Source organism: Cetorhinus maximus, chromosome 22 (assembly GCF_964194155.1).
Source record: "Cetorhinus maximus chromosome 22, sCetMax3.hap1.1, whole genome shotgun sequence".
In the NCBI taxonomy this organism is placed as follows: domain Eukaryota; kingdom Metazoa; phylum Chordata; class Chondrichthyes; order Lamniformes; family Cetorhinidae; genus Cetorhinus; species Cetorhinus maximus.
The window spans coordinates 4,557,914-4,582,590 of record NC_135900.1 but is presented as its reverse complement, the minus strand read 5'-3'; the positions used below and the strand labels follow the sequence as shown (position 1 = coordinate 4,582,590).

Below are 24,677 nucleotides of genomic sequence, written 5' to 3'. Positions count from 1 at the left end.
CTTTGGCCAGTTAATAATGAAACTTGCATGGGGGCTGCTACCACCTAAAATCTGTTAAATACCATCTCAATATTCGGGAGGTTTGAAGGGTCTGGGCGTAGAGTCAGAGTGGTGTGGCACAGAAAGAGGCCATTCAGCCCATTGTGCTAATGTTGTGAATCAAGAACATTTTACCCCCACCTCAGCAAAAATCTGCATGGGAGATGCAGGCCCCTTGACTGCAATGACCTTGAATGTGTCTGTTTTCTTCAGGTGATATGATGACCTTACTCATGAAGAAGGATACGCTGTCTGAGGAAGAGGCTCAGTTTTACATTGCAGAGACCGTGTTGGCCATTGACTGCATCCATCAACTGGGTTTCATTCACAGAGACATTAAACCAGATAACCTCCTATTAGATAGCAGGGTGAGTCGTCTCTCTCCCAAGGTGAAGACTGTTTTTAATGGACCACATTTTGCCCACTTGCCAATTCATAAAGCTAGGTTCCTGCACTGGCTTGATGGGCAGAATGGCCTCCTGTGTTGTAAAGATTCTATAATTAACTCTCAGCTCTTGCACCTGTGAATACTGAGCTCTGATTTGCATAGAATATCCAGCGGCAAAATAGGCCATTCAGCCCAACTGATCTATACTGGCACTTATGCTCCAGCGTGCCCCCTCCCAGCCCTACTTAATCTCACCCTATCAGCTGTGCTGCAGTATTCATCTGCATCATCTCATTCTATCCTTCTCTGTTGTGTTAAGACTCTGGAGGTGTGAGGAACATTGTCACAAGCAATGCTCTGGGACAAGGGAACAGACCCTCAAACAGAGGCCCACTGTCTCTGTCTGCGTCTCTCTCGCCCACTGTCTCTGCGTCTCTCTCGCCCGCTGTCTCTGTCTGCGTCTCTCTCGCCCGCTGTCTCTGTCTGCGTCTCTCTCGCCCGCTGCCTCTGTCTGCGTCTCTCTCGCCCGCTGTCTCTGTCTGCGTCTCTCTCGCCCGCTGCCTCTGTCTGCGTCTCTCTCGCCCGCTGTCTCTGTCTGCGTCTCTCTCGCCCGCTGTCTCTGTCTGCGTCTCTCTCGCCCGCTGTCTCTGTCTGCGTCTCTCTCGCCCGCTGTCTCTGTCTGCGTCTCTCTCGCCCGCTGTCTCTGTCTGCGTCTCTCTCGCCCGCTGTCTCTGTCTGCGTCTCTCTCGCCCGCTGTCTCTGTCTGCGTCTCTCTCGCCCGCTGTCTCTGTCTGCGTCTCTCTCGCCCGCTGTCTCTGTCTGCGTCTCTCTCGCCCGCTGTCTCTGTCTGCGTCTCTCTCGCCCGCTGTCTCTGTCTGCGTCTCTCTCGCCCGCTGTCTCTGTCTGCGTCTCTCTCGCCCGCTGTCTCTGTCTGCGCCTCTCTCGCCCGCTGTCTCTGTCTGCGCCTCTCTCGCCCGCTGTCTCTGTCTGCGCCTCTCTCGCCCGCTGTCTCTGTCTGCGCCTCTCTCGCCCGCTGTCTCTGTCTGCGTCTCTCTCGCCCGCTGTCTCTGTCTGCGCCTCTCTCGCCCGCTGTCTCTGTCTGCGCCTCTCTCGCCCGCTGTCTCTGTCTGCGCCTCTCTCGCCCGCTGTCTCTGTCTGCGCCTCTCTCGCCCGCTGTCTCTGTCTGCGCCTCTCTCGCCCGCTGTCCCTCTCGCCCGCTGTCTCTGTCTGCGTCTCTCTCGCCCGCTGTCTCTGTCTGCGTCTCTCTCGCCCGCTGTCTCTGTCTGCGTCTCTCTCGCCCGCTGTCTCTGTCTGCGTCTCTCTCGCCCGCTGTCTCTGTCTGCGTCTCTCTCGCCCGCTGTCTCTGTCTGCGTCTCTCTCGCCCGCTGTCTCTGTCTGCGTCTCTCTCGCCCGCTGTCTCTGTCTGCGTCTCTCTCGCCCGCTGTCTCTGTCTGCGTCTCTCTCGCCCGCTGTCTCTGTCTGCGTCTCTCTCGCCCGCTGCCTCTGTCTGCGTCTCTCTCGCCCGCTGCCTCTGTCTGCGTCTCTCTCGCCCGCTGTCTCTCTCGCCCGCCGTCCCTCTCGCCCGCCGTCCCTCTCGCCCGCCGTCCCTCTCGCCCGCCGTCCCTCTCGCCCGCCGTCCCTCTCGCCCGCCGTCCCTCTCGCCCGCCGTCCCTCTCGCCCGCCGTCCCTCTCGCCCGCCGTCCCTCTCGCCCGCCGTCCCTCTCGCCCGCCGTCCCTCTCGCCCGCCGTCTCTCTCGCCCGCCGTCTCTGTCTGCGCGTCTCTCTCGCCCGCCGTCTCTGTCTGCGCGTCTCTCTCGCCCGCCGTCTCTGTCTGCGCGTCTCTCTCGCCCGCCGTCCCTGTCTGCGCGTCTCTCTCGCCCGCCGTCCCTGTCTGCGCGTCTCTCTCGCCCGCCGTCCCTGTCTGCGCGTCTCTCTCGCCCGCCGTCCCTGTCTGCGCGTCTCTCTCGCCCGCTGTCTCTATTTGCCCCCTCAGTTCTCGATACCGTGTGACTAAGATATTTCAGGGGTTGCAGCCATTTCACGAGAATGTGACCAATCACAGGCAGTTTGTGCTTGAGGAATGAAGCGATTGGTGTTTGTGTTTGCAGAGCTCTGTCACATTGCTGATGTTTATCTTTTGACAGGGACACGTGAAACTGTCTGATTTTGGGCTGTGCACAGGGCTGAAGAAAGCTCACAGGACAGAGTTCTACCGAAATCTCACGTGCAACCCCCCCAGTAATTTCAGTAAGTTAATTTCGAGAGCAAAGTGATTGATTAGACTATTGGGGCTGCTCACCCCAGTGAATCAGCTGTTTAATTTTTCGATTAATGACATTACTTTCCTCATCAGCTTTTCAGAATATGAACTCTAAACGAAAAGCAGAAACATGGAAGAAGAATAGACGGCAACTGGTGAGATTTACTCTCTCACTGTGTTTTAATAATTTTAGTAGCGCTGAGCTATTGAACACTATATTCAGGCCTTATCTTTGTGTGGCATTTTTAATACTGTGTTAGTCCAGCCTCAATGGATTGCTCCCTCTTGTCTATGAGCTAGAAGGTTGAAGGTTTAAATCTCACACCCTGAAACTTGAGCACACAATCCAGGCTGACACTCCCAGTGCAGCGCTGAGGGAGTGCTGCACTGTCAGAGGTGCCATCTTTTGGATGAGACTAAATCAAGGCCTCTCCTGCCCCCAGGTGGACATCAGAAATCCCGCGGCCACAATTTTGAAGAGCACTGGGTGGTTCTCCCTGGTGTCCTGGTCAATATTTATCCCCTCAACTGATGTCGCCAGAACAGATTATCTGGTCATTATCTCAAGTGTTGTTTGTGGGATCTTTCTGTGTGCAAATCACCCGTCGCGTTTCCTACATAGCAACAGCGACCGCACTTCAAAAGTAGCTAATTGGCCGCAAGGCACTTTAGGGCATACTGAAGCTGTGAAAGGCACTAGAGAAATACAAGTCTTTGTTAGTTGCTGAAATGGTCGACAGTCAATCTAAGGGCAGTGAAGGGAGGACAATCAGAGAGAATTGCCCACTTCCCTGGTCTCCCGAAAACAAGCGATTTAAAAACAAAATGTTCAGAGTTTGCAGTCCCTGTGTTGTCACTGGTTGGTGTTTGGCCCCTGGGTGATGCTTTTATTTTTCATTCTGCTTTTTAGGCCTACTCCACTGTTGGCACCCCAGATTACATTGCCCCAGAAGTATTCATGCAGAATGGATACAACAAGCTCTGTGATTGGTGGTCTTTGGGGGTCATCATGTATGAAATGCTGATAGGTATGTCTAAGGACCGATCGAGAAGTTCTTCGGTGTAGATTGCTGTTGTCCAATCAAAATTACTGACTAGCCCACAGGCGTGGTGAAACATCAGCTTTAAAGTGCTAAACTTAGTGGGAAATGCCTCTGGTGAATGTACTTCATGTGTGTATGTTTATTTATTTATTCATTTATTTATTTAAGGAATTTCAGTAACCAAGAGAGTAAAGTACTCACGATAATATTAAAGCAAAACACTGCGGATGCTGGAAATCTGAAACAAAAACAGAAAATGCTAGAAAAACTCAGCAGGTCTGACAGCATCTGTGGAGAGAGAAACAGAGATAACGTTTTGAGTCCTTATGAAGAAGGGTCATATGGACTCAAAACGTTAACCCTGTTTCTCTCTCCAAAGTACTCACGGTGGTGGTAGAGCCAACCTTCTGCTCGGTGGTAGCGTTCCTACCACTCACCCTTAAGGTGGAGGCTACACAAACCCCACTCCAGACAGTCGCAGTGAGTGGGAAGTGAAACTCCGGCTCAGAATTCCCAGTTCACATCCAGTGGGATCCTTGTGTCCCATGAATCTGGGTGTTTGGCTGGCTCGCACCCTACCTACCCCCCAGCCATTTAACAGCCTTCAGGCCAGTAATTGGCTTGGGGTGGGCCTTCCGCTCCCACTGGGGGAGGAAAACCCCCCACCGCCCCCCTCTGCGAGCTGCCGGCCAATCAAATGACCAGCAGCTCTCTGGCCCCACCAAGAGAGGTGGTCACTGCTGGGACTGCAGTGAGTCCTAGAGGGAAGCAAGCTACAATGGAGCTGGACTTCAAGGTCAGTCCAGGGTCTCGCTGGGCCCAGGCTGGCAGACTGGGGCAAAGGGTGATGGGGGGCAAAGGGAGCTGAAAAGGGCAGTGGGGCAGGGGAATAGTTGGAGCGGGGTGAATTAACTTGGGGTGGGGGGGTTGGCTGCCAGTGGGCACAGGGGCCTTGCATGGGCACCACCTCACCATGTTTAGTTGGGTGGGATGGACACTGGCACCAGCATCCCCCCACAATCATAGGTAAAATCCTAGTGGAATTGGGACAAGGCCATTAATAGGCCACTTAAGGATCTCAATAAGCCCACGGGCGAGCAGGTAAAATTACAGCGAGGGTGGGCGAGTAGACACCGGGTGTTTTGTGGTTTGGGTAAATTGTGGCCCGTTGTGGACTGGGAAGGTTCCCCACTGCTTGGGAAAGATTTAGGCCCAATTCCATTCTGCTTCTTCAAAAACTCTTTTATTTACACTTTAGTACATTCTCAGCTCCTAGGCAAGTACATCTCCATCTTGTACTGACTTTTCCCCTCAGTCTCTTACACATGACTGCTGATGTCACTGTTACATCATGATGCATATCACTATCTCCTTACGATAACTATTGACTCGTTATCCTACACCAATGGTGCTGTTGGCATGGCGCCCAATTTAGCACATGGCACCTCTCCCAGGGCGGACTCCTGAGTGCCGGGGTAATTGTAGGGCTGGAGTAAGTAATGGACTGCGGACTCTACAATTCTCTAACTCTGGCCTTTTTTTTCACCTTCCACTCTCCTTCACCACCACTTTCTTGAACCAAGAAAGGAGGGAGTATCCTTTATGACAGTCTTTAAAATCTACCTCTTTGACCAAGCAGTTGGCCCTGTCCCCTAATATCTATGGCCTGGTGTCAGGCTTTGTTTAATGATGCTCCTTTATTATGTTAGAGGTGCGATATAAATTTTGTTATTAACTAAATTCATTGATTTATCGGCTGTTTATCAGAGGGTTCATGTTGCTTTAAGTCTTGACCAAGTACAAGTCCTTGACTTGTTTTCCGCAGGTTACCTTGAGTGATTTTATAATGCCTGACCCATGGGGCTCCTTTCGAGCAGCGACTGCATCAAAATCAACTTCCCCGACTCATATTAGTGTTGCTGGTGGGGGAAGATCCCACTGAGACCTACAGATCTTCCCAGCCATTGGCCCAAACAAACCTTTCCTTTGCTGCCATCTCTGGCGGTGAGAGACCAAGCATTGAGAATCAATGACACTATCGCAGCCCAAGGTCTGCCCAGAAAGTTGCACAACACACACTGAAAGGTCAGATATAGACGATCAGAAGCTGGGGCTCACTGGATAGCCTCTTGCTTTTGAGGTTCATGGGTTCAAGCCCCACTCCAGAGACTTGAGCACGATACTCCAGACTGACGCTCCAGTGCAGCGCTGAGTGAGTGCTGCGTTGTTGAGGTGCCACAGCCTGGATGAGGTGTTAAACCGACACCGCATCTAGTTTCTAAGATGGACTTAAAAGGATATTTCAAAGAAGAGCAGGAGAGTTCTCCCCAGTGTCCTGAGGCCAATATTTATCCCTCAACCAGCATGGCAAAAAAACAGCTTATCCGGTCGTTTATCACATTGCTGTTTGTGGGAGCTTGCTCTGTGCAAATTGGCTGCTGCTTTTCCTACATTACAACTGTGACCATGTTTCAAAGAGCACTTCCTTGGCTGTGAAGCAGTTTGGACATCTGAGGTCAGGAAAGGCACTGTAGAAATGCAAGTTATCTTTTCCTTGTGTAACGGTGTCGTGGCTAAGATCATTTGATTGCCGAACATTGTAGCAAAGCAATAGTGCAGCATAATATTAATGCGAGACATCTGATCTAATTTTCATGTGGTCTTTACGGAAGCCAGGCAAGCGAATGCAAATCAGCCGCGAGCTAATGAAATGCTGGAACAGGCTCGATGGGCTGAATGGTCTCCCTGTTCCTACATCATCTGTTCTGAATTTGAACTTTGCTTGCGATATATGGTTTTGAGGTGTGCTGTGTGATACCAGTCTGTGTGCATTCTTGTTCCAAAGTGCAATCCCTGTGCCAGTGAATGGGTTTCGAGTGGGTTTAAAATCTCACCCGAAGCCTTTAAGATCTGCTCTTAATTTTGTTTATAATATTTATGCGAAACCAATTGTCTATCCTGAGTTTATAATCTGCTTGCTTCTGAAGAAAGTGGTGTTGGATGTTGTGAATTTTTCAGGCTACCCTCCTTTCTGCTCTGAAACCCCTCAAGAGACTTATCGCAAGGTGATGAACTGGAAAGAAACATTAGTTTTCCCCCCAGAAGTGCCAATTTCGGAGCGATCAAAGAGCCTGATTCTAAGGTACTGGCATTTCTACTGGCTGACAAACTGGGAACAAGCTCAAACACTCGTATTTTATTATCAGAAGAATGGAAACATAGAAACATAGAAACTAGGAGCAGGAGTAGGCCATTCGGCCTTTCAAGCCTGCTCCGCCATTCATTATGATCATGGCTGATCATCCAACTCAATAGCCTGCTCCCGCTTTCTTCCCATATCCTTTGATCCCTTTTGCCCCAAGAGCTATATCTAACTCCTCCTTGAAAACATACAATGTTTTGGTCTCAACTACTTTCTGTGGTAACGAATTCCACAGGCTCACCACTCTCTAGGTAAAGAAATTTCTCCTCATCTCAGTCCTAAATGGTCTACCCCATATCCTCAGACTGTGACCCCTGGTTCTGGACCCCCCCACCATCGGGAACATCCTTCCTGCATCTACCCTGTCTAGTCCTGTTAGAATTTTATAGGTTTCTATGAGATCCCCCCTCATTCTTCTGAACTCCAGCGAATATAATCCTATCCTATAAAGGGGGAATTTAAGACCAACTTTCCTTAACAGAGGGTGCTTAGGGCATGGATTGCTTCACCACTATTCAGGCAAAGGCTGTAGCATCTTTGAGATTGCAGTTGGATAAATATTTGAAAAGGAGGAGTGTGAAAAGATACATTAAAGAGCTAGCACCAGTTCAGGATGTGATGGGCCGAATGGCCACTGCTCCTGCACAGTAACCTGTGTTGGAACATTCTTGACATGCTTATGTTACAATGTTTTCTCTTTAGCTCTTGGATAAACTCTAGTTTATTGACTTAAGGATTCTCTGTTTATTTGCAATATTTACAAGCTGTGGTTAAATCTCCCAAGTGATTTATTTTTGGTTCTTGGAGTGTGGACCACCCTGACAGGTCCGGACTGTCCTGAGGGTATTGACCAGGCTCAGGGTCGTTACTGACCCAGTTTGGTTTTTCATGGTCACTTTGCCCCAGCCCGCTGATTATTCGTTTTATTTAATTCAGTGAGATTTAAACTCACAAGCTTTTGGATTACATCTTTAGTACCAAAGCCACTAGGCTAATATAACTCTCATGCATTTTCATGTAACTATTTGTTTAATTTTTGGAAATTTTTAGTCTGTACGTTGTCCAAAGTCTATTGTTGTGAATCTTGCGTAGAATTTGGTCAACTAAGTTGAGGAGAGTCCAATCCCTTTGTTTTCCTGAGCCAGTTAAGTACAGACCATGGAAACCTGTCAGCCACATTTCAGTTGAAATAACTGTTCTCATTAAATCCCTTAAATCTGAAACTGCTCCCGGTAATAGATCTTGCTCTGGTTTAGAGATTATCCATCAATCAGGCAATCGCTAAAAATAGCCCTTTTCCATGGCTTAGTGGCTAGCACCTGGAGGCAGAGGGTTCTGGGTTCAAACCGTAGTCTTGAGCACAAAATCCAGGTTGATACTCAGTGCAGTACTAAGGGAGTGCTGCACTGTCGGAGGTCCCGTCTTTTGGCTGAGGTGGTAAACCAAGGCCCTGCCTGTCATCCTCAGGTGGACAAAACAAATTCTATCCCCATTATTAGAAGGAGAGCAGGCGAAGCCTTCCCCAGTATTCCTGGTCAATATTTATCCCTAAACCAACGTCACTAAAACACTTAAAACAGATTACCTGACCATTTGTGTTGTGGGAGCTTACTGTGTGAAAATTGGCTGCCTTGTTTCCTACATGCCTTAAGTGACTACACTTCAAAAAGTACTTCATTGATGGTAAAGAGGTTTGGGACATCCTGAGATTACGAAAGGTGCTATATAAATGGAAGTGTCTCTCGTGCACTCTTCCTCGCTCTCGCTGTCCTCTCTCCTTTTCACTCCCCCTCCCCCTCCCTGTCTCCCGTACCTTCCATCAGGCACTGGCTTCAAACACTAAAAAAGGAACATTTATAAAATACCAGCGTAAAGAGGATTGAGTTCCGCAGATTTCTGAAGGACAGTTGTTTGATTTATGTGGCACTTATAGATCTCATCTTGGCAAAGCTGCAATAATTCATTTGCAAGCCCCACTTTTTTTGCTTTAAAACTGAATTTATGTTATTGGGTTAATTCATTTCTGTAGGATATCTCTGAAGATCTGCTGCTTTATTTCAAGTTTCTCATTCACTGGGTGTTTCCTGCACCATTTTGAACTAAATTGACTTGATCTGATTTGCTTTGAGCTTGGCTGTGTGCAATCAATACCTTGATTCAAAGAATGGGAGGAAATGGGAAAAATAGAATTTAACTGAAGTTATGACCGAGCGAAATGATTCTCTCTGGTGCCGGGGAGGCCAAAACAAGGCGGGGAGGAACTTGAAATTCGAGTGGGGGCGATGTCGGGAAACATTTCTTCACACAGAGGGTAGTGGAAACTTGGAACTCTTCTCCCCCACCCCCCACCCCGTTCACTAAAAAGCTGTCGAGGGGTCTGGGGTCAATTAAAAATTTCAAAACGGAGATGGATAGATTTTTTGTTGAGTAAGGGTGTTGAAGGTTACAGGACCACGCTGGGTAAATAGAGTTAAGTTAGAGATTGGCCATAATTTGAGTGAATGGTGAAACATTGGGGGGGAGACGGTAACATAGTGGGAACATCACTGGACTAGTAACTCAGAGGCTCAAGCTAAGCTCTGGGGTCACGGGTAGTCCCAGCAATGGTGACCATGAAACCATCATCGATTTGCTGTAAAATCCCCATCTGGTTCACTAATGCTCTTTTAGTTGGAGGAAATCTGCCATCCTTACCTGTTCTACATGTGACTCCATGCCCACAGCAATGTGATTTGACTCTTAGCTGTCCTGTGAAATGGCCTAGCAAGCCACTCAGTTGAAGGGCAACAGCAATGGGCAACAAATGCTGGCCTTTGCCAGCGATGAAAGAATAAAAAAATTAAGTCTCATGGGCTGAATGGCCTCCAACTGTTCCTATGTCATTAAAAGAGGAAAACAAGCGATGGGAAATGGAGGAAAGGAAAGATGTAGAGTGATTGAAAAAGAGGCGGCTAATGAGGCAGTAGGTGCGCTGGTGTTAATTTTCCAAAATTTCCCTAGATTCTGGAAAGGTTCCATCAGACTGGAAAGTAGCAAATATAACCCCTCAAGTAGCAAATATAACCCCTCAAGTAGCAAATATAACCCCTCTTTCAAGAAGGGAAGGAGGCAGAAAACAGGAGACTATAGGCAAGTTTGCCTGATGTCTGGCGTGGGGAAGGTGTTAGAATTGACCATAAACAAGGTTATAGCTGGGCACTTAGAAAAACTCAAACCCAAGGTAATCAGGAAGAGTCAGCATGGTTCTTTGAAAGGGAAACATGTTTGAGCAATTTATAGGAGGTTTTTGAAGGAGCAGCTTGCACAGTGGATAAAGGAGAGCCTGTGGACATACTGTACTTGGATTTCCAGAAGGCATTTGATAAAGTGCCACATCAAAGGTTATTGTGGAAAATAAAAGCTCATGGTGTAGGGGATAACATATTGGCATGGATAAAAGATTAGCTAGCTGGCTGGCAGAGAGTATGCATAAATTAGTCTTTTTTCTGATTGGTAGGATGTGATGAGCAGAGTCCCACAGGGGTCTGTACTGGGGCCTCAACTTTCTACAATTTACATCAATGACTTGGATGAGGGGAGCGAAGGCATGGTAGCTAAATTTTCAGATGACACAAAAATAGGTAGGAAAGTATATTGTGAAGAGGACATAAGGAGGTTGCAGACAGATATAGGTAGGTTGAGCAAGTGGGTAAACTGCAAGGAATTTGGCAGATGGAATATAATGTGGGAAAGCGTGAAGTTGTTCACTTAAACAGGAAGAATAAAAAGACAGTGTTACTTAAACAGAACGACTGCAGAATTCTGAGGTGCAGAGGGATCTAGGTGTTCTTGTGTTTGTGTCACAAAGTTAGTATGCAGGTCAGCAAGTAATTAAGAAGGCTAATGGAATGCTGTCCTTTAAGAGAGGAATTGAACATAAAAGTAAGGATGTTATGCTTCAGTTATACAGGGCATTGGTGAGACCACACCTGGAATACTGTGTGCAGTTTTGGTCTCCTTATTTAAGGAAGGATGTAAATGGGTTGGAAGCAGTTCAGCAGAAGTTTGCTAGATTGATACCTGGAATGAGTGCGTTGTCTTATGAGGAAAGGTTGGACAGACTGGGCTTGTTTCCGCTGGAGTTTAGAAGAGTGAGGGGTAATTTGATTGAAGTATACGAGATCCTGAACGGCCTTGACAAGGTGGATGTGGAAAGGATGTTTCCTCTTGTGGGTGAGTCCGGAAAGGGGGCACTGTTTTAAAATTAAGGGTCACTCTTTTAGGACAGATGAGGAGAAATGTTTTCTCTTGTCACGACTCACTGTGGATCTTGCGCTGTAATATCAGCCCCCACTGTCCCTCGAGCCTCAACAAATGTGAAAAGTGCAACCAAACCACCAGATTGCCCCAATTCTACCGAACTGTTTAGTTTAGGTTAACAGAACAAGCACCAGGTTTGTAAACTTAATAAGAAAATAACTGTTTATTGAACAAATTGTCTTTAACTAGTGGTAAAAAAAAATATGAAATGCTAACTTCTAACTCTATAACTTAAGCTCTACCCCTTCTTAAACTCTTGTATACACACGACACAGATTTTAAGGGTGAGATAAAACAGTTCAGTAGCACCAATCTGGAGTACAGGATTAGATGGGTTGATTTTGATTGTCTTCCAAATTCCTTGCAGTTTGTTGTTGATGACATGAGGTGGTCTCCCAGCACTTTCAGTCTGTGGTTCACTGGTTGAAAAACGTGCTTTTCAATGTCTCTACTGGTGATTTTTTCCCCTTTTTCCTCTTGACAGGAGTTTTCAGAGAAAGCAGGTTACAGAGATGTGAGGAATAGCCAACTAGTTACTATGGCAGAATTACTGGAATCTTACAAACACAGGAGAGAGAGGTTTTAGGTCTCCCCTCTTTGTAGGCTAGGAGCTGTACTACCTGCACTGTTACCACACAAAACCCTGGTCACCTGGTCAGGAGCCAATTAAAATGCTATAATCAGGCAGTTGCCCTTAGTCCAGGGCTCCTTTTCGGTACCATCCTGTTCTTTTATGGCAAACTCTGTTGCAGAACAGCAACATTGTAGATATTCCTCATCCTGTTCCAGTGAACATGTCTTTCAATGCAGCCATGGCTGTTTTTAAAGCTACAGTCCAAGAAAAATAAAAATAGGCTCTTTACACTCTCTTGAGGGCTGTGCGACTTTGGAACTCTCTGCCTCAGAAGGCGGTTGAGACGGGGTCACTGAATATCTTTAAGCCGGAGGTAGATAGATTCCCTTGCCTAACAAGAATCTAAGGTTATCAGGGGTTGATGGGAATGTGGAATTTGAAACACAAACAGATCAGCCATGACCTTAATGAATGGTGGGGCAGGCCCGTGGGGGCCGAATGGCCTACTTCTGCTCCTTTTTCGTATGTTCATATGAAATATCCACATGCTCACAGTCATTGGATCCAAGAACTTTTGGATTGAAGTGATGTTGTTGTACTGATTCTTGTTGCTTTGTATCTTTTCAGATTTTGCTGTGCAGCAGATAATCGAATTGGAGCTAATGGCGTGGAAGAAATTAAAAGTCACCTGTTTTTTGAAGGAGTGGACTGGGAACACACCAGGTAAACTGAACAGGGGGTGAAATGGGGGTTTGGGTGGGAGCGCAGAAAGGGCGATTGCAAATTGGTGACCCAGCCAGCTTCTCTTCCTGCTGATCTATTTATGTTTTGAATTCCACATTCCCATCTACCCCTGGTCCTTGTTAGGCAAGGAAATCCATCTACTTCCGTCTTAAAGATATTCACTGACCCCGCCTCCACCAGCTTCTGAGGCAGAGAGTTCCAAAGTCACACAACCCGCTGGGAGAGAAAATTTCTCTTTATCTCTGTCCTAAAAGGGTGACCTCCTAATTTTAAAACAGTGCCCCCTCGTTCTGGACTCACCCCACAAGAGGAAACATCCTTTCCACGTCCACCTTGTCAAGACCGTCCAGGATCTTGTAAACTTCAATCAAATCACCCCTCACTCTTCTAAACTCCAGTGGAAACAAGCCCAGTCTGTCCAACCTTTACGCATAAGACAAACCCGCTCATTCCAGGTATCAATCTAGTAAACCTCCTCTGTACCACCTCCAATCCATTTACACCCTTAAATGTATCCTTTCTAGAATAGAACATTCAGTTCTAGGCACTACACATCTGGAAGGATATATTGGCCTTGGAGGGGGTTCCCAAGTACAAAGTTTGAGTACATATCCATTATTTCTAGTTTCTGTCTCCTACCTTGTAATCAATTCCCCCCCATGTCCCAAAAGGCTGCTTCCCATCCTTGAGCGATAGCTTTTCCCCTTTAAGGAGTGAGGCCAATGCCAGGTTTGAAGGACATGTCTTGTGTGCTCTGCCCAAAGGCAGGTCCTTGGCTCATTGTCTGCTTGGCAGTTTTTGTCAGTGGTGGTTTGCCATTGCTTTCCTCCTGTCAGGGGCAGGGCAAGCAGGCAGGACCATACTGTTAAAGGAATGAAGACAGTGTGAGGGCTTTCCATGGCTCAGTGCATTACCGAGGGAGTGCTACACTATTGGTGGTGCTGCCTTTCGAATGTGACTTTAATCTGAGGCTCCCATTTGCCCTCTTGAGTGAACATAAAAGACCCCCATGTCACCATTTCGAAGAAGAGGAGGGGTCCCTGGTGTCCTGGGGCCAATGTTAATCCCTCAACCAGCAGCTTATTATCACATTTCTGTATGTGGGATCTTGCTGTGTACCAATTGCCTGTCACATTTCCTACATTATAACAGTGACTGCACTTCAATAACTTAATTGGCTGTTAAGTGGGGATTGGGAAACCTCTGTATAAATGCAAGTTGCCTCTCTTTCTAGCAGTGATCTGCTACCTCAATCATTCCTTAGAAATGTTGTCCCTTCCAATGAATTACTGTGAAATGCAGTGACTATTTTCTAGTTTAGTGGTCTGGATTAAGGGAGAGATTGTGAGACAGAGTGGTACATCTTGTAGAGAGTATGACCCTTAATAGAGAGACTTACAAGAGTGCAAGAAATAGACCACACAGCCTGTCAAGCCTGCTCTGCCATTCAATGTGACCCTGACTGATCTCTGGCATCAACTCTGCTTTCCTGCCCATTCCCCATATCCCTTGATTCCCTGGGAGACCAAAAACCTGTCTATCTGAGCCTTAAATGTATTCAACAACTGAGCATCCACAACTCTCTGGGGTAGAGAATTCCAGAGATTCACAACCCTTTGAGAGAAGTAATTTCCCTCATCTCAGCCCCTTATCCTGAGACTGTGCCCCCCGTGTTTTAGATTCCCCGCCCAGTAGAAACAGTCTCTGTGCTGACTCTATCAAACCCCTTCAGAGTTTTGTAGGTTTCTATGAGATCACCTCTCATTTTCCTAAACCCCAGAGAATACAGGCCCAATTTACTCAGCCTCTCATTACAGGACGACCCCATCACCCCAGGGGCCAATTTAGTGAATCTTCGCTGTACTGTCTCTGATGCAAGACATTCGGGTTCAAGGTGTGGGATGGGTATTGAGAGGCAGGGGCAGCATTTAGCTGAGCCCATTGAGCGAGTTGCCTCAAATTGAGGTTTGAGAAACAGAGCTTTTCAAACTTGATGTCATAGCCTTGGATGGAGGAGCAGGGGAAGGGAGAGAGAGGCCTGTTGGAAATATTAAACTCATGATTTGAAAACGTAGATGTGGAGAAAATTCCTCCTGGTGGGGGAAGGCAATGAACAAGGAGACAGATGTAAATCTTAAAGTTTGAAGCTTGACTATCCGGCAGCAGGAGGCACTTTTTCACACAAAGGGGGAATGGAAATTTAGAACTTCCTCTCCCAAAAGGCTGTCGATGTGGGTGGTCAATTGGAATTTTTAAGAGTGAGATGAGTAGAATTTTGTTGGTTAGGGGTATCAGGGGATAAAGTGGTTGGGTTGAGACTCAGATTTGTCGTTATGAAGAGAACTGTTGTAATTGGAGAGAGGCTAAGACTGCACCTTCTGAGAGAGACGAGGACATCAGAAGCTGTTGAACAAGTTTATGAACATGACCAGAGGACAGGGCGGTGAGGGTGTGGTAATGAGTGTTCGAGAATAGTAGGTTTGGATATAATCAAGGGAAGGTGAATGGTGAAGATAAAGTTGGTGATGAGGATCTTCAAAAATATTGACATTAACAGGTGTCATGACAGGGCAGGTTTACAGGCTATGGGGAAAGAGCAGGGGAGTGGAACCAATTGAATAGCTTTTTCAAAAGAACTGGCACAGGCATGATGGGTGAATGGCCGCCTCCTGTGCTATTCTGTTCTACGCAGGGAAGCCTAGAACTCGACTAGCAACCCAGGGGTGTGAGCTCCCTATGGCACATTGATGAAGCTGGTCAGTTGTGAGCTGGCTACAGTAAGTGCCCATGAGGGCTGTTGTGGAAAAGCCATCTTGGGCCTTCAGAGAAGGGAAACTACCACCACTGCCTGACCTGGGCCTACCTGTGACCCCAGTCCCATGCTCTGTGCTTGATTTGTGGGGCATTTGGGGATGGCCAACAAACATTGCCTCACCAGCGTCAGTCATGTCCCAAGAACAAATTAAAATTGAGTATTAATTTTAAATGGCATTTGCGTGTCTGTACTTTCTGTGGCCTTTTCACTTTCTGATCAATCATTTCTCAATGCTATCAGCTGGTGATTTTTGCTTTGGCAGTTTTGAGTTGCTTCCCGTTTGTGTGTGTGTGTGTGTGTGTGTGTGTGTGGCTCCTAAAACTGGCGGGTGAATTGTAATGTGCCCACGATGGCAGACTGAAGGTGAATGATAGTTTTGGGTTAGGCTGCTGTACAGGGTGTTTGTTGAGATTAGTCCGTAAATCTGTTCAGTAATTGGGTCAATTCTGTCCAACAGGTTTTTGTTTGTGCTTTTCTCTGTGTTATTGAAATAGTTGAGTCACTGGAATACCCTGAGGTAATCTTGTCTCTTTCTGATCAAGGCCAGGTTGTGTTTTGACTGTTGAGTTCCTAGGAAGCAAGTGGGCAATTTGCTTTTCTGTATGTAGCAGACCTCACAACACTCAAATCCACATTAGGACTGTTTACTGTATTAAAGACATTATAAAAGTGCAGGTTGCTGCGAAATTTTAAGATTCTTATCCTTGTGTTCAAACCCCTCCGTGGCCACATCCCTCCCTATCTCTATAACCTCCTCCAGCCCCACAACCCTCCCGAGATCTCTGCACTCCTCCAATGCTGGCCGCTCGATCATCCCCGGTTTTAATCGCTCCACCGTTGGTGACTGTGCCTCCAGCTGGCTCTGGAATTCCCTCCCTAAACCCCTCTATCTCCTTTTTCCAATACCCTCTTTAAAACCTACCTCACTGACCAAGTTTTTGCGTCACCTGTCCTAATATTTCCTCCTGTGCTTCGGTGTTAAAATTTCGTTTGTTCATCGCTCCTGTGAAGCGCCTTGGGGACATTTTTTATTACATTAAGGGCGCTATATAAATGCAAGTTGTTTTTTTTGTTGTTGCAAGTTTTTCAAAGGAGCAGCAAGTTACTGATTGATGAGACCTTTACAATTTGCTGTGACAGGGAGAGGCCAGCAGCCATTCCAATCGAAATAAGAAGTATAGATGACACTTCTAATTTTGATGAGTTTCCTGAATCAGACATCTTGCAGCCAGGTATGAAGGAATTACACTCGTTGCACGTTAACCCCTTAACCCCTTTAGTGCTCCGGGCGGGCATTTGAAGGATGCGATAGCAAGATGTGTTACATATGCTAAGGAGCCCGATGACTGAATTCTTGAGGCTTGTACTAGGGATGTCGAGAGACCAAATTGTACAATGTTATTTTTTTTAAAAAAGGGAAATTGTTTACCCAATGAAAAGCCCGTTTTATATTGTCGTATTGGTGCTGCAGGTATACACAGCCACAGAGGGTGAGAATTTAAATCGTTCGAAACCCATTCGCTTAGACACAGTTAAAACCGGGCCCAGAGTCAAACTCCGATGTCGTGGTTAAATACCCAATTTTAACTGAGCATTTGGGAGTTCTGGTCTTACTGAAACAAATGCTTGTTGCCACTGCCCATAGAGAGCCAGGAACCCGGGCCTATTCCTTAGTCCAATATAAAAGGGGCCAGACGAGACTGGGTTCAAACCGAGGACTGTCCCGCGCGGTCAGGTGGATGTAAAAATTCCCATGACGTATCCAAAGGAGAGCAGTTTGAGTTCTCTCTTGTGTCCTGACCAATATTTATCCATTAACCAACTTTCCAAATGGGCCATGCTGCTGTGTGTATATAAGTAATAAAAACACTGACCTTGCTTCTTCAAGCGAAGGCTGGCCGAAATTTGGAACTCTCTCTCTCAATTTGATTCCAGATCAATTATTAATATTAAATCAGAGATTGATAGATTTTAATTAACCATAGATATCAGGGGATATGGGGCAAAGGCAGGTTGTGTGGAGTTAGGTGACAGATCAGCCATGGCCATATTGAATGGCGGTAGAACAAGCTCACAGGGCCGTCAACCTCCTCCCATTCTACGTTCATTGGCTGTGCAGCATTTTGGGACACCCTGAGGATGTGAGAGGTTCTATATCAATGCAAGTTTATTCGTCTTGTTATTTCTAACTTTGTTACACCTTCCATTGGCCACACGAAAAATTGCAGGGAAATGGTGGGGAGTGGGACTAGCGGAGAAGCTCTCTGAGAGGGCTGACACAGACCCGATGGGCTGAATGGCCTCTTTCTGTGCTGTAACCATTCTACGAAGTGTTGGCGGGAAGTCTTTCATTGTGGTCAAACATGTACCTTTTTTTGCTCCTTTTAACATCAGCACCCAACCTGACTGAATCGGATTATAAATCTAAAGACTGGGTCTTTATCAACTATACCTACAAGAGGTTTGAAGGCCTGACTGCTCGAGGAACCATCCCATCCTACATGAAGGTGGGAAAGTTATGAACATGAAGTGAAACTGCCAGACAGTTACAGTGACCTGTGTTTTTCAAGCATGAAGACTCCCTGCTTCACATCCAGAATCTCCGGGTTTACAGAATATCTGCTGGATTAGGATCTCCTGCACCTAAATTTATTTTTATTTAAACCTGTTAGCAGAGCACAAATGCCACGTACTTACTTGGATTCTCCCCATCAATGATGGGGTTAAAAACCAGCACCCACTGTTTTTGTTTGTGTACTGGACGTGTTAATTTAAGGTATATGTCTGTGTGTGTGTGTGGGTGTGGGGATTCATCGCTCCGGACTGTTACCAGAGCTTGGGGTTTGTCCAGTTATGCTGCATGGATGAGTTGACGTGAATGGGTTGCTTGTGGTGAGTCAGTTCTGAACTGAGAGTTTATGAAACCAAGTGGTCCATGGCATCATTCAGGCACATTGAGATTGTGACCATATTAAGCTGGCTCGTCTGGGAATGAGCTGTAAGGAATAAACTGTAAACACGACCCCCCCCCCGCCCCCCACTCCCCCCATTATTAAAATTCACCCTCAGTCACGGCTCTTGCCCCTGAATCTGATGGTCATGGTCATGGCTCCTGCCCCACTCCGGGGACTTGAACACAAAATCCGTGTTGACGCTCCCAGTGCAGCTCAGGGAGTGCTGCACTGTCAGAGGTGTCGCCTTTTGGATAAGGTGTTGAAACAGAGTCCCAGGCCTGCCCTCTCCGGCAGGCATGAAATATCCCATGGCGCTATTTTAAGGAAGAGCAGTGATGCTATCCCAAGGGCCCTAGGGCCAATATTTATCTCTCGATCAACTTCACTAAAAACATTGCTGAATGTGGGAGCTTGCTGTACACACATTGGTTGGCTTGTTTTCTACATTACAACAGTGACCACAGTTAAATAAGCACTTGATCGGCTGCCAAGAGCTTTCAGACATCCTGAGATATTGGAAGTTGCTATAGAGATGCAAGTCTGCTTGGCCCCTTCCTCCCCCACCCGTCAGCTGAGGTCTGTCCCTGTAATGTTGAATTTAGTAGAGTCCCTCTTCTCCATCTCTCTCCGAATGGTGAGCAGAAAGTTCAAGTTAGCTCAACACTAAACTTTCCCACTGCCATGTTTGTGTAATCACGTTTGGGAAGCTGGGCTTGGGATTTTCACAATCCGAACTCCTTGTGTAAGAAATCAGTGAAGTGAAATTTCGAAACAAATCATCACGGAATGTGAGATGCACAAAGATTCCTGGTTTTCTTGCTGAGAAATGCTGTGTATGTTTTTTTTTGCCTGTAGGAGTCTTGCTGCCAGGGCCATTAGATTCAGCAGCTGGTGTTATTGTATAGGACATTGTGCCATGTTCTTGTGTAGCAGACTTCCTTCTCTTATTTTTTTTAAAAACCAAAGATCCTGATGTTTGATATGAAGTTTCGTTTCCAAGGATGACTTATTCCTGGAATCCTACGGATCAATTTTAGGAGCATTCTTTACTGAAATGTTGTACATTTCTTTTTTAAAAACGATGAATAAAACAGTTTTGTTAAATGTTTGTTTTTTTAAAATTATTTTGATCGATGTGATCAAGTACAGCCCTCTCTCTTTCTCTCTCTCTCTGTGCCACCTCTTCACCTCCCTCTCTGTTTTTTTCTCTCTCTTCTTTCTCGCTCTCCCTTCCCTCTCTCTCTCTCTCTCTCTCTCTCCCTTCCCTCTCCTGCTCTCACACAGAATTACAGAATTGTTAAAAACAAAAAAAACTGCGGACGCTGGAAATCCAAAACAAAAAATAAAAAATACCTGGAAAAACTCAGCAGGTCTGGCAGCATCGGCGGAGAGGAACACAGTTAACGTTTCGCGTCCTCATGACCCTTCAACAGAACTAAGTAAAAATAGGAGAGGGGTGAAATATAAGCTGGTTTACGGGGGAGGGGGGGTTGTTGGGACAAGCAAGCAGTGATAGGTGGAGATAACCAAAAGATGTTACAGACAAAGGATCAAAGAGGTGTTGAAGGTGGTGATATTATCTAAGGAATGTGCTAATTAAGAATGGATAGCAGGGCAAGCAAGGTACAGATAGCTCTAGTGGGGGTGGGGTGAAATAAGACTAAAAGGGCATAAAAGGTATAGATAAATGATCGGTGGAATACATTAAAAATAATGGAAATAGGTGGGAAAAGAAAAATCTATATAAATTATTGGAAAAAACAAGGAGGAGGGGGAAGAAATGGAAAGGAGGTGGGGATGGAGGAGGGAGTTCAAGATCTAAAATTGTTGAACTCAATATTCAGTCTGGAAGGCTGTAAAGTGCCTAGTCGGAAGATGAGGTGCTGTTCCTCCAGTTTGCGTTGAGCTTCACTGGAACAATGCAGCAAGCCAAGGACAGACATGTGGGCATGAGAGCAGGGTGGTGTGTTGAAATAGCAAGGGGCAGGGAGGTCTGGGTCATTCTTGCGGACAGACCGAAGGTGTTCTGCAAAGCGGTCACCCATTCTGCGTTTGGTCTCTCCAGTGTAGAGGAAACCACATTGGGAGCAACGAATGCAGTAGACTAAGTTGAAGGAAATGCAAGTGAAATGCTGCTTCACTTGAAAGGAGTGTTTGGTGCCCTTGGACGGTGAGGAGACAGGAAGTGAAGGGGCAGGTGTTGCATATCTTGCGTTCGCATGGGGAGGTGCTGTAGGAGGGGGTTGAGGAGTAGGGGGTGATGGAGGAGTGGACCAGGGTGTCACGGAGGGAACAATCCCTACAGAATGCCGCCGGGGGGGGGTGAAGGGAAGATGTGTTTGGTGGTGGCAACATGCTGGAGTTGGAAATAGCGGAGGACGATCCTTCGAATGCGGAGGCTGGTGGGGTGATAAGTGAGGACAAGGGGGACCCTATCATGTTTCTGGGAGGGAGAGGAAGGTGTGAGGGCGGATGCGTGGGAGATGGGCCGGACACGGTTGAGGGCCCTGTCAACCACCGTGGGTGGAAAACCTCAGTTAAGGAAGAAGGAAGACATGTCAGAGGAACTGTTTTTGAAGGTAGTGTCATCAGAACAGATGCGACGGAGGCGAAGGAACTGAGAGAATGGGATGGAGTCCTTACAGGAAGCAGGGTGTGAGGAGCTGTAGTCGAGGTAGCTGTGGGAGTCGGTAGGCTTGTAATGGATATCGGTGGACAGTCTATCACCAGAAATTGAGACAGAGAGGTCAAGGAAGGGAAGGGAAGTGTCAGAGATGGACCATGTGAAAATGATGGAGGGGTGGAGATTGGAAGCAAAATTAATAAATTTTTCCAGGTCCTGACGAGAGCATGAAGCAGCACCGAAGTAATCATCGATGTACTGGAGAAAGAGTTGTGGGAGGGGGCCGGAGTAGGACTGGAACAAGGAATGTTCCACATACCCCATAAAGAGACAGGCATAACTGGGGCCCATGCGGGTACCCATAGCCACACCTTTTATTTGGAGGAAGTGAGAGGAGTTGAGGGAGAAATTGTTCAGTGTGAGAACAAGTTCAGCCAGACGGAGGAGAGTAGTGGTGGATGGGGATTGTTCGGGCCTCTGTTCGAGGAAGAAGCTGAGAGCCCTCAGACCATCCCGGTGGGGGATGGAGGTGTAGAGGGATTGGACGTCCATGGTGAAGAGGAAGCGGTTGGGGCCAGGGAACTGGAAATTGTTGATGTGACGTAAGGTGTCAGAGGAATCACGGATGTAGGTGGAAAGGGACTGGACAAGGGGAGAGAGAAGGGAGTCAAGATAGCGAGAAATAAGTTCCGTGGGGCAGGAACAGGCTGACACGATCGGTCTGCCAGGACAGTTCTGTTTGTGGATTTTGGGTAGGAGGTAGAAGCGGGCCGTCCGAGGTTGGGCGACTATCAGGTTGGAAGCTGTGGAAGGAAGATCTCCAGAGGAGATGAGGTCAGTGACAGTCCTGGAAACAATGGCTTGATGTTCAGTGGTGGGGTCATGGTCCAGGGGGAGGTAGGAGGAAGTGTCTGCGAGTTGACGCTCAGCCTCTGCGAGGTAGAGGTCAGTGCGCCAGACAACAACAGCACCACCCTTGTCAGCGGGTTTGATGACAATATCAGGGTTGGACCTGAGAGAACGGAGTGCAGCAAGTTCAGAGAGAGACAGGTTAGAGTGGGTGAGAGGAGCAGAGAAATTGAGACGACTAATGTCACACCGACAGTTCTCAATGAAAAGATCAAGAGAAGGTAAGAATCCAGAGGGAGGGGTCCAGGTGGAGGGAGAATATTGGAGGTGGGTAAAAGGATCCGTTGAACCTTTATTATTTTTTGTACAGAATTGTTAAGGTGCAGAAGGAGGCCATTTGGCCCATCGTGTCTGCACTGGCTCTCTGAGCATTGTAACTTGGTGCCACTCTCCTGCCTTTTCCCCGTAACCCTGCACCTTGTTTCTATATAAATAATCATCTATCGCCCTCTTGAATGCCTCAGTTGAACCTGCCTCCAGCGCACTCCCAGGCCGGGCGTTCCCCACTCAAACCAGTCGCTGTGTGAAAAAGGTTTTTCTCACATCACATTTACTTCTTTTGCAAATCACTTTAAATCTGTGCCCTCTCGTTCCCTGGATGAGTTTCTCCCTGTTTACTCTACCGAGCCCCCTCATGAATTTGAACACCTCAATCAAATCTCCTCTTCACCTTCTCTCCAGAAGAACAGTCCCAAACTCTCCAAACTCTCTTCATAACCCGGGAACCACTCCCGCAAACCTCCCCCACACCTTCCCCAATGTGTTCACATCCTTCCTATAATGTGCACCCCAGAACTGTACACTCTTTTATTTATTTATTTTTATTTTTAAAAATTTATTATATAAATTATACAAAAATAAAAAATAGTCAAAATAAAAATTTCAGCTGAGGCTGAACGAGTGCCTTATAGTGCGAGAACAGCGCCCCTAATTGGAGAATGCCCAAATTGCAGCCAGTCTTCCCGGGAGGTGGTTTCTTTCCTTTTAAGGCAATATGCAAATATTAACATAAGGCACTAATATCAGCTGCCTTTTCTCCATCGGAAGGGATAGTTAAGCACGTTCTACAATAGATGAGGAAAAACTGAGCTGTCTTATGGAAAAATATTATGAACAGGGTGACGTTATGATTTTTTAAAATAAGTGCCTGTGACTATGAGGGGTAGTGCTTGGTGTCGGCTGGCAGCGTCTGAGAGTTTTCAAGCATACTTACCTGGCAGGGGAGAGACCTTGATCAAGAAGGAGGTTCTCCCAGGACGAGGCTAGCCCATTGCACTTCGGGTGTGCTGACGCCTGCGATGTCCCCAAATGCGGGATACTCGACTGCAAAATTTGTGGTAGTGGGGGACTGCGTTCGCGCTCTCCCCTGATTTACAATCCAAAAATAGATTTTAATTTCATTCCTCAGTAAGGTTTTCTATTAAACCTTATCCAATACCAGCAACATAGTCCACAAAATACTCATTCCAAATCTAGACTCTTTTGTTTTTCCTCCTGCAACTATCCAGCCCCCATTCTTTCCCTCCCCGCACATTGTTCATTATTAACAACAGGCGATTATTCCATCTCTGCATCATTTTATTGCTGCCATTTGTTTTACGGCCGACAAATTCCACGAGACATTTTTAACCCCGCATTTGCCCACTCCCAATATTCTCTCTCAAACCCCCCCATATAATACCCAACCCACCATCAAAACAGTCCCTGCCACTCCTTCCAGCACCACCCTCCACACCTCCCAACCCACCCCGTATCTCTCTGGACTTCTGTATAATATCATCAGTCAGCTATTCATTCATTCATTTACATTCAGCATTTAAAACATGTAGCAGCGAACCCTCACTATTTCAAACATGTACAAGCACCCTGTCCCCATGTTCATTCCAATTACCCCCCCTCTGAAATCAACAGCAGCCTCCCACCCCCTCTGTATAATCTCCCCCTTCAACAGCCCCCTCTGTGATTCCTACTTTCTCAAACTCCTGCACCCCCTCTCCCCATGTGTAAAGTCTTTCCCTGCCCCTTCTGCAGCTCACTTCCCCTGCTGTGGGTTTATCTCATAAACAGGCTTCCCATTCAATCGCCATTATTTCTTCAAGACTTCAATAGCGCAAAGCGAAGAAATAAACAGAGAAAGAAAAGCTGGAGAGAGACAGAAAGAAATCTAAACCCAGAACCTCTGTAAAATGAATAGAAAATGACCAACGGGAATCCCGTTTCACGGTCAGGATGATCGCACGCGCATTATCCCTGAATTATAACACGACTTTAGACAGCTTCACATTAGGACTTATCACTTTCACTTGTGGGGCTCCCGTTCCTCACACACCGGAGGATAACATGTCTGTTTTAGATTGCAAGGCCGGGCTACTTTAACCCCAGGATTATCTTTTTGAAACTCAAGGACCGCAGCCCAACAGGAACTGGTCAACTGAAAACCAGGGTCCCGAACAGGCGACGGAATCTCGGGATAAGAAACAGACACAAACTCAGGTGGGCCCATGGGGCGCAGCCTTGGGGAAGGTCTCCGTCCCCTCCGGAGGAAGCTCCTGATGAGGAAGAGTCCTTGTCCCAGTCTGGATCTTCACACTGCAGCTTTCAAGGACCACAGAGTTATAAATGTCCGGAGCTGACCCACATTAAATCCAACTGGGAAATGTTTTTGTTGCTAACACTGGCAGGAAAATTGGGCTTTCCAGCACTTCACATCAAATCACTTTAATGAGCACAAAAATCAATCACTTTCCTCGCAAAACGACATACCCTGGGGAGCAATGGAATAGTCAGTTGGTCTCAAACCTCAGAGAAGCGTTTCCAACCCTTCAGG

General features: G+C 46.9%; 1 protein-coding gene and 1 non-coding gene across 4 annotated transcripts in view; both read left to right on the top strand.

Moving 5' to 3' along the window:
• The window catches only part of LOC144696412 (serine/threonine-protein kinase 38-like), a 70,108-nt gene extending 50,686 nt beyond the window's left edge, over window positions 1-19,422 (top strand). For all 3 annotated transcript variants that reach the window (XM_078567666.1, XM_078567667.1, XM_078567668.1), the window contains exons 7-14: window positions 253-407; window positions 2,572-2,674; window positions 2,781-2,842; window positions 3,598-3,715; window positions 6,749-6,872; window positions 12,433-12,528; window positions 16,505-16,596; window positions 17,759-19,422. In XM_078567666.1, the coding sequence (XP_078423792.1) occupies window positions 253-407; window positions 2,572-2,674; window positions 2,781-2,842; window positions 3,598-3,715; window positions 6,749-6,872; window positions 12,433-12,528; window positions 16,505-16,596; window positions 17,759-17,886 (878 nt within the window). In that variant the 3' untranslated portion in view covers window positions 17,887-19,422. The remainder of the gene's footprint in view (window positions 1-252; window positions 408-2,571; window positions 2,675-2,780; window positions 2,843-3,597; window positions 3,716-6,748; window positions 6,873-12,432; window positions 12,529-16,504; window positions 16,597-17,758) is intronic.
• Window positions 19,423-23,055: 3,633 nt separating this feature from the next.
• LOC144696852 (U1 spliceosomal RNA) lies at window positions 23,056-23,219 on the top strand. The gene has a single exon (XR_013580260.1). It is a non-coding gene; the product is annotated as a U1 spliceosomal RNA (small nuclear RNA).
• Window positions 23,220-24,677: the final 1,458 nt, after the last annotated feature.